This window comes from Apodemus sylvaticus, chromosome 11 (genome assembly GCF_947179515.1).
Source record: "Apodemus sylvaticus chromosome 11, mApoSyl1.1, whole genome shotgun sequence".
NCBI lineage: Eukaryota > Metazoa > Chordata > Mammalia > Rodentia > Muridae > Apodemus > Apodemus sylvaticus.
This window is the reverse complement of record NC_067482.1, coordinates 26,918,267-26,928,844: the sequence shown is the minus strand read 5'-3', so window position 1 is coordinate 26,928,844 and position 10,578 is coordinate 26,918,267. Positions and strand designations below refer to the sequence as shown.

The 10,578-nt window shown below is 36.2% G+C and overlaps 1 protein-coding gene across 1 annotated transcript in view; it reads right to left on the bottom strand.

The window, feature by feature from the left end:
• Tecrl (trans-2,3-enoyl-CoA reductase like) overlaps positions 1–10,245 on the bottom strand; it is an 82,401-nt gene extending 72,156 nt beyond the window's left edge. Inside the window, exon 1 of the mRNA XM_052199318.1 lies at positions 10,018–10,245. Coding sequence (XP_052055278.1) covers positions 10,018–10,245 — 228 coding nt within the window. The remainder of the gene's footprint in view (positions 1–10,017) is intronic.
• Positions 10,246–10,578: the final 333 nt, after the last annotated feature.

The following is a 10,578-nucleotide window of genomic DNA, read 5'->3' as shown; positions in this document are numbered from 1 at the left end:
TTCCATGACAAAACCAAATTTACACAATATCTTTCCACAAACCCAGCTCTGCAAAGAATAATAGGAGGAAAACTCCAATACAAAGAGGGAAACTCCACCCTGGAAAAAGCAAGATAGTTACCTTCTTTCATCAAACCCAAAATAAGATAACCACTCAAATATAAAAATAACATCAAAATGACAGGAAGTAATAATCACTATGCCTTAATATCTCTTAACATCAATGGTCTCAATTCCCCAATAAAAAGACATAGACTAACAGACTGGATAAGGAAACAGGACCCTAAATTTTGTTGCATACAGGAGATACACCTCAGTGTCAAAGACAAAAACTACCTTAGAGTAAAAGACTGGAAGACAATTTTATAAGCCAATTGGTCTCAGAAAACAAGCTGGAGTAGCTATTCTCATATCAGATAAAATTGACTTTCAACCTAAAATCATCAAAAGAGAGACAGAAGGACACTTCTTGCAGGTCAAAGGAAAAATCCACCAAGAACTTTCAATTCTGAACATCTATGTGCCAAATGCAAGGGCACCCTCATTCGTAAAAGAAACTTTACTAAAGTTCAAAGCACACATTGCACCTGACACAATAATTGTGGGTGACTTCAACGCTCCACTCTCCTCAATGGACCGATCAGGAAAACAGAAACGAAACAGGGACAGAGTAAAACTAATTGAAGCTTTGGACCAATTGGATTTGACTGATATTTACAGAACATTTCACCCTAAAGGAAAAGAGTATACCTTTTTCACAGCACCTCATGGTACTTTCTCCTAAATCAACCATATAATTGGGCACAAGACAAACCTCAACTAAAAGAAGAAGATCGAACTACTCCCATGCCTCCTATCAGATCACTATGGAGTAAGAGTGGTTTTCAATAGCAACAAAAACAACAGAAAACCCACATACATATGGAGGCTGAACAATACTCTACTCAATGACACCTTGGCCAAAGAAGAAATAAAGAAAGAAATTAGAGACTTTTTAGAATTTAATGAAAATGAAGGCACAACATACCCAAATCTTTGGGACACAATGAAAGCAGTGCTAAGAGGAAAACTCATAGCTCTTAGTGCCTCCAAAAAGAAAATGGAGAGAGCATACACTAGCAGCTTAACAACGCACCTGAAAGACCTGGAACAAAAAGAGGCCAATTCACGCAGGAGGAGTAGAAGACAGGAAATGATCAAACTCAGGGCTGAAATCAATCAAGTGGAAACAAAGAGAACCATACAAAGAATCAACAAATCCAGGAGCTGGTTCTTTGAGAAAATCAACAAGATAGATAAACCCTTAGCCAGACTGACCAAAGGGCACAGAGAACGTATCCAAATTAACAAAATTAAAAATGAAAACGGGGATATAACAACAGAAACTGAGGAAATTCAAAAAATCATCAGATCCTACTACAAAAGCCTATAATCAACACAACTGGAGAATCTGGAGGAAATGGACAATTTCTTAGGCAGATACCAAATACCAAAATTAAATCAGGACCAAATAGATCATCTAAACAGTCCCATAACCCCTAAAGAAATAGAAAAGATCATAGAAAGTCTTCCAACCAAAAAAAAGTACAGGACGAGATGGTTTCAGTGCAGAATTCTATCAGACCTTCAGAGAAGACCTAACACCAATACTCTTCAAACTAGCCCACAAAATAGAAACAGAAGGAACTCTACCCAATTCCTTCTACGAAGCCACAATTACACTGATACCAAAACCACACAAAGATCCAACAAAGAAAGAGAACTTCAGACCAATTTCCCTTATGAACATCGATGCAAAAATACTCAATAAAATTCTTGCCAACCGAATCCAAGAACACATCAAAAACGATCATCCACCATGATCAAGTAGGCTTTAACACAGGGATGCAGGTTTGGTTCAATATACAGAAATCCATCAATGCTGTCCACTACATAAACAAACTCAAAGAAAAAAAAACATGCTCATTTCATTCGATGCTGAACAAGTATTTGCAAAATACAGCATCCTTTCATGCTTAAAGTCTTGAAAAGAAGAGGAATTCAAGACCCATACCTAAACATAGTAAAAGCAATATACAGCAAACCAGTAGCCAACATCAAACTAAATGGAGAGAAACTTGAAGCAATCCCACTAAAATCAGGGACTAGACAGGGCTGCCCCCTTTCTCCTTATCTTTTCAATATTGTACTTGAGGTACTAGCTCTGGCAAATAGAAAACATAAGGAGGTCAAAGGGGTACAAATTGGAAAGGAAGAAGTCAAACTATCATTATTTGCAGATGATATGATAGTCTACCTAAGTGACCCAAAAAACTCCACTAGAGAACTCCTACAGCTGATAAACAACTTCAGCAAAGTGGCAGGTTATAAAATCAACTCAAGCAAATCAGTAACTTCCTATACTCAAAGGATAAGCAGGCTGAGAAAGAAATTAGGGAAATGACCCCCTTCACAATAGCCACAAACAGTATAAAGTACCTTGGGGTGACTCTTACCAAACATGTGAAAGATCTGTATGACAAGAACTTCAAGACTCTGAAGAAGGAAATGGAAGAAGACCTCAAAAAATGGGAAAACCTCCCATGCTCATGGATCGGTAGGATTAATATAGTTAAAATGGCCATTTTGCCAACAGCAATATACAGATTCTACACAATACCCATCAAAATTCCAACTCAATTCTTCATAGAGTTAGAAAGAGCAATTCTCAAATTCATTGGGAATAACAAAAAAACCAGGATAAATGAAACTATTCTCAACAACAAAAGAAATTCTGGGGGAATCAGTATCCCTGACCTCAAGCAATACTACAGAGCAATAGTGTTAAAAACTGCATGGTATTGGTACAGTGACAGGCAGGCGGATCAATGGAACAGGATTGAAGATCCAGAAATGAACCCACACACCTATGGCCACTTGATCCCAGACAAAGGAACTGAAAACATCCAATGGAAAAAAGATAGCCTTTTCAACAAATGGTACTGATTCAACTGGAGATCAGCATGTAGAAGAATGCGAATTGATCCATCCTTGTCTCCTTGTACTAAGTTCAACTCCTAATGGATCAAGGACCTACACATAAAACCAGACACTCTGAAGCTAATAGACAAGACACTGGGGAAGACCCTTGAGGATATTGGTACAAGGGGAAATTTTTTGAACAGATCACCAATAGCATATGCTCTAAGATCAAGAATTGACAAATGGGACCTCATAAAATTACAAAGTTTCTATAAGGCAAAGGACGCCATCAAGAGGACAAATCGGCAACCAACAAATTGGTAAAAGATCTTCACCAACCCTACATCAGATAGAAGGCTAATATCCAATATATACAAAGAACTCAAGAAGTTAGACCCCAGAAAACCAAATAACCCTATTAAAAAATGGAGTACAGAGTTAAACAAAGAATTTTCACCTGAAGAACTTTGGATGGTGGAGAAGCATCTTAAACAATGCTCAACTTCATTAGTCATTAGGGAAATGCAAATCAAAACAACCCTGAGATTTCACCTTACACCAGTCAGAATGGCTAAGATTAAAAACTCAGGGCACAGCAGGTGTTGGCAAGGATGCAGAGAAAGAGGGAAACTCCACTGCTGGTGGGGGTTGCAAATTGGTACAACCACTCTGGAAATCAGTCTGGTGGTTCCTCAGAAACCACTTCAGGTGGTTCATGTCACTTCAGGTAGATCCTGCTATACCACTCCTGGGCATATACCCAGAGGATTCCCCAGCATGTAATAACGTAATATGCTCCACTATGTTCATAGCAGCCCTATTTATAATAGCCAGAAGCTGGATAGAACCCAGGTATCCCTCAACAGAAGAATGAATGCAAAAAAATGTGGTATATATACACAATGGAGTATTATTCAGCCATTAGAAAGAATGAATTCATGAAATTCTTAGACAAATGGATGGAGCTGGAGAATGTCATACTAAGTGAGGTAACCCAGTCTCAAAAGATCAATCATGCTATACACTCACTAATATGTGGATATTAACCTAGAAAGCTGGAGTACCCAAAACATAATCCACACATCAAATGTGGTACAAGAAGAATGGAGGAGTGGCCCCTTGTTCTGGAAAGAACAAGTTGCTACTCAGTGTAGCAGTATAGGGCAAAACCAGAACAGGGAAGTGGGAAGGGGTGGGTGGGAGAACAGGGGGAGGGAAGGGGGCTTATGGGACTTTCGGGGAGTGGGGGGCCAGAAAAGGGGAAATCATTTGAAATGTAAATAAAAAATACATCGAATAAAAAAAAAGGAGGTAAAAATTCAAAGAAATAAAACAAGGTGTTTATTAAAAGATGCCATGGAACTTTAAATGGGAAATAGGCTTTTCATTATTTTTTGTGTTTCTCTTTTTAGCTTCAGTATGAGGGCTTTTGTGTTGTCTTACTCTATCTTGATTTTTCCTGTTTGGTTGATGTCTCTTAGCTGCCTGTGCTTTTCTGAAGTAAAAGCAGAGTGAGAGTGCGTCTTGGAGAGAGTGGAGATAGGAGACGGCTGGGAGGTATGGAGAGAGGAGAAAAGGTTGGTCAGGATGTATCGATTGAGAGAAGGATCTATTTTCATTAAATATATTGAAGGTATATTAAGTCTTAATTTATTGTAATACTGACTTAAGGCTCATGTTTTATTCATTTTTACAATTTAACTAATGTTACTTTATTTCACATATGTAAAAACATAAACTACACAAAACCCTTCAGCGACATCAATTTTGGGGGGAAATGCATACTTCAGTGTTTCCTACACTATAAAGCATAAATGATAGTATTCCATATTTAGAAATAAAATATATTGGGCAATTAAAAAATCACTCAGCTTTCTAATAACATTCTGACATATCTCAATTAAATATTTATAAGCTGCTAGCTATATCATTCTCTGTCATAGAAAATGCAGAGAAGAAAACCAAGCAGAAAGGAGTAACTGTGGAAGAAATGGGGTATCCTGTCAGAGTTAGACGAAAAGAAGCAAGGCCTGTTAGTGACATAAATGTAAGATTTTGAAAAAAAAGAAAGAAAGCCAGAAGTCTTATTAAAAAAAAGATACATGACCATTTGAGAGCAGATAAAATTAACAAACTAACACACAGGTTACAATTTGCAACATGTTTTTAAATTGGCACTACTTACAGTTTTAAATTTTTCCAGGATTTTTAAAATGTATTTAAAGACACATTTTTTAAGGAATTCTAATTCTAAAGTCATCTCTACTGTTGTGTAGCAGTAGGTCATACGTGGACCATGGGAGGGATGTTGGGGCTTTATTTTTATGAGTCATTTAGAAAGATTCTCTTGGGGGAAAGTGTAAATGGAAGAATAAAATAACCTCCATCTCGTTTGAATAAAGAGCCAGGAGAACAGAATGGGAACGCACTGGACTATCAGACACAGTGCTTTATGCCCTTGCTCTGCTCTTGAATAAGTAACTTAACAGCAGGAAAGCTTCTGGCATTTTTTTAAATTTTTTTATTCGATATAATTTATTTACATTTCGAGTGATTTCCCCTTTTCTAGCCCCCCACTCCCCAAAAGTCCCGTAAGCCCCCTTCTCTTCCCCTGCCCTCCCTCCCACCCCTTCCCACTTCCCCGTTTGGGTTTTGCCAAATACTGCTTCACTGAGTTTTTCCAGAACCAGGGGCCATTCCTCCTTTCTTCTTGTACCTCATTTGATGTGTGGATTATGTTTTGGGTATTCCAGTTTTCTAGGTTAATATTCACTTATTAGTGAGTGCATACCATGATTCACCTTTTGAGTCTGGGTTACCTCACTTAGTATGATGTTCTCTAGCTCCATCCATTTGCCTAAGAATTTCATGAATTCATTGTTTCTAATGGCTGAATAGTACTCCATTGTGTAGATATACCACATTTTTTGCATCCACTCTTCTGGTGAGGGACACCTGGGTTCTTTCCAGCATCTGGCAATTATAAATAGGGCTGCTATGAACATAGTAGCTTCTGGCATTTTTAAATATGGGAGCCAATGATAAGAGCTAAGACTTACGGATTCACCATCTTCTTAAAATTATTTTTATGCAGTATCTTATATTTTGATGTTCCAACAATCTCTTAGAGATTAACCATGTATTTTGACATTCTTCATTCATGAAAAAAACCTTAGTTAATGAACATCTAGAGACGATTCAAGAAAATCATGACAGCCTTTGCCATCATTATAAAGTGTTCTGCTGTTTAACTATAGACTATTTACACTCAACCAATGAACAGAAGCTGTTGACCGCTGTGGTTGAATTAGGGAAAGGCTGGAAGAAGCTGAGGAGGAGGGCAACCCTGTGGGAGGACCAGTAGTCTCAATTAACCTGGAACCCCTGATATATCTCAGAAACTGGACCTCCAACCAGGTAGCATGCAACAGCTGATATGCGCCCCCAACATATATACAGCAGAGGACTACAGGGTCTGGGTTCAGTCAGAGATGATGCACCTAACCCTCAAGGGACTGGAGGCCTCAGGAAGTTTAGAGGTCTGGTGGGGTGGGGGTTATGGTGAGGTGGGAACATCATCCTGGACATAAGGAATTGGGGAAAATGTATGGGAAGGGGAACAGTTAGCAAGTGGACTGGGAAGGGGATAAAATCTGTAGTGTAAAATAAATAAATAAATAATAAAAAAATTGTATAAAATTTAAAAAAAATAAAAAATAAAGATAAATTTTTATCCAATGTCAAAAAATGTCTTCATGTGGGAATGGATTTATGTTTACCTTAATTACAGCTAGGAAACCCACAAATGTTTTACACTGCTCCAATTTAAACCTATCACGTTAGAACAAGAGAGCTATATTCAGACTCTTGTTTTGAATGGGTGATATGGTGATATTAAAACTGTGCCAAGCATTGATGGAAAGGCAAAAGATGTTGAAGGGAAAGAAACAGTAAATACATTTTGTGAATCCAACATAGTATAATCAGGCCAAATAATGAAATAAAAGTAAAAATAATGTCATATAGTAAACCTTGTAGAGACTATGAGGAAAGTCATGTTAGAACATATTAAAGGCTCAACAGCAGGAACAGCCCGAGGGAAAATGTGACAGGGAAATCCAAAAGGAAGGCAAGGCCTAGTTACCAGGTGTAGTGTGCTATCTGACACAATGTAACAGCTCTCTCAGGTTGCCACATAGAGAATCCACTGTAGGTGACAATGACAAATGCAGGCTGCAGATTTAAGCAAGCTGGCTGTGGAAGTGGCAGGGATTTGTCACAGTCTGGATGTACTTTGAAGGTATTGTCAAGAAGATGGATGGTGTGTGGAGCATGAGATTAAGGGATGAGTCACGACTCCCATGAGTATCTAGAGAGTTATTTGAAGGGTAGCTTCCGTTTATTTACTTGGAGATCTCTAGGGAAGCTAATTAGTGTAAGATCTACACAGAGCTCACTCCTGGTATTTGAAAATACTATTTTAAACTAAATATATTAAATATCCCTTCAGATCATAAATTCCTCATAATAAAATAAATGTACTAACCTTTTTTCTTAGAGTTTGTATGGACAAATACTGCCCATATCATGAGTATAATTAAAAAATAACTTTGTTCACATTAAGTTTTAAGAACTCTTCTAAGATGTCCCATATATTATCAGCTTCAGACATGCTAAATTAGGCATGTCTAATAAAAGATACAGCTACATAGAAGATGATGGAGACCATGATGAGGACAGACAGACAGATAGGTGATGGGTTGGATCATAAATACCTGATGAGCTGGAACATGATGAATCAACAGCGATCAAAAGTCAATACCTTATTTTTTTAATAAGCCGAAGAAGTACTGTAGAAGTAATATGGTTTTGGAAATAAACATAAGAATCCTGAGAACATTTCTAATTGATTAATAATAGAACATGAAGTAACCCCACTGTGACAGATTGGAATTCAGAGGTCTTTGCCACTGCTGCTCTGAATTCTGCAAGTTCCAGTTCCGAGAACTGAAGAAGATAAAGGCCCCGGTCACTTGGATGTGGATAGAATATGGGAAGAGAAACACAGAGAGTGACAAGAGGAGGACTCAAAAATAAAAGTCAAAACAGAAATAGAGCATTTCATATACTTTTCACAAGAAAGACAAAAAGTATAAAACTAACAAGCAAAATCAGCTATTAATATTAAACATTCAAACTATTTAAAATTATTGAACAGCAATGAAAAATATACCTTTTCACCCACATCTCACTTTTTTCATGCATCTTCATCATGATGGAATCATTTTATAACATAAAACAAAGCACAAAACAAACAAATAATCACAGAGCAACTCCTCCTAACAATGCAAAAATTAATATGTCAATATCTTATAGCTTGTGTGGGTGTGGCAGCTTGTAGTAGGGGCTGGCACAGTATGCACTGTGCACTGGGCTGACTTTTCTATAAGGAAGATAGATAAATAAATAAATAAATAAATAAATAAATAAATAAATAAGGGACAGTGGGACAATGGGTATAAAGTGAGAGAGGAATGAAAGAAAATAAGATATAGGGTGGTGAGGATTCCAAAGTCAATCCCTTACTAGAATAATTGTTTCGATTAAATTATACCACTCAGATCTGAGCCCTGGGATTTTACTGTTGAAATTCCTAAGAGAGTAGCTTTCTGATATTTTCTATTTATTTCAATTAATATCTATGAAAATAAAATGAATTTTCATTTCTTCAAGGATAGTTTCAGATATCAGAACAATAATTATCAAGTGCTTACATTTCTTATTTTAAGGTAACAATTCTTACACTCTCTGCCATTTGTTAATTGCTTAGTTCACTCTTCTGAACTTTGTATCCATTCAGACATTTAATAGGAAAATGTTGCAAATGTCAGCTGTTTCTGGAGACGACTTAGAAGTTATAACAACTTTCTTATCCTGAAAGAAATTCTTAAAAACATCAAAGAAAAGACTTTTCTATTAAACAAAAACAGGTAATGTAAAGCCTATACATCAAATTTTTCTTTAACTTAAGATATATTTCTCACTTACAGAAATATATATATATGTACATATATGATTTGGAACTATATACAAGTTGATTATTGGAATCTCTTCAGTGTTACTTGTGACCTGTGTTAAAATATAACATCCTAAAATTTATTTTGTACCTAAAAGTAAATCATTATGTTCAAGTAGTAAATTACCACTATTACCACTGTTAGGAAATTTTAACATCTATAATGTTTTCGACAGTTATGAAGAGCAGTGAAAAATTCTATTATCTGGCAATCTCCCTGCAGTATGCTCGCATAGGATAAGTGATTGGATATTTTGTTTGGACAAACAACATCCAATCCTATTTCTATAAAGCAAAATACAGAATTTTTTTGAAAATATCAATGCTGCAATGAATTGAAGTTGCTGTCTTTTCAAATATATGGAAAACATTTTGGTGATACATGGTACATGTCCCTGAATTTCCAATAAACACATGTTCATACTTCATTTTTCTGATTTAAGATGTATATATTACAGCATTCTTCTTGAAATATCTGTGCATGCAGATGCAGAGAGAGGGGACATTTAAAAAGCTGTATTCATTAAGGCTTTAAAGACTGCTCTTTAAAAGGTAAAATCTTTAGAAAAATAAATAACAAAAGCACTATAGTAATATATACTAAAATGTTTACAATTTGGACACATGCTAAATACTTTTAACTTTTATTATTTTTATTTCCTATTTTCTACAAGCACTTATTAAATGGTGTACATTTTTTGCTATAAAAGCATGAAAAGAAAAAATTTTGATACTATCTGTGTTTTATCCTAAATGTTTTTACTTAGGGATTATGGGCAATAATTCAGAAATTAAAACGATTATGTATGGTAAATATGAATATATTTACCTCTTGATAGAGTATATAAGGCATCTTTTTGTACACTCAAGAACGAAGTTTGTTGATTAGAAAGCGCATTTAGAAAAGTCCTGTCATTTAATTTTGAAGTTAGTAATCTTTAGTCTAACAAGCAATATTTAAGAAGATAAAAAAAGCTTACCTTATCCACAATACATATCTGTTTTCTGGTATGAGCATCCAGTATTTCTATCTCAAAGTGAGTCGTTTTTGAATGTTTGACTGCTGTAGTAGTTTTTAGCGGGCCTGCTGAGAGTACAAGTTGTGACAAAGAGTGGAAATTTCTTGTATTATTCTTCATTGTGGATTGTGGAAGTCCCTGGAATAATAATTCCCTCTTGCGTTCCAGGGACTTGTGCCTTTTGAACATTGTGTGAACTAGCAGGGGAATCTGGGATGTAAACAGGAGACACTTGCAAGAGCACTCCCTTTGTGCCTGTTAAATACTGCTGTGGACACCCTGGAGGTCAAGTAGCATGCCATTCCAGCGGTCCAGTTTTATTTAGCAGGCTGGAAAACAATGACCGATCTGATTTCTATATATAACACCATTGAGAACTGCTGCAGAATAGTGCATTGCTTTCTGCATTTGAATCATTTCTTGCTTTCTCTTTTTATCTCTGCTACTTAGGAGTACTCTTATCTGAAATTCCAAAGCAGAAAAGAACAGAGTGCTTTTATTATCTCCCAATTCCAGATACAG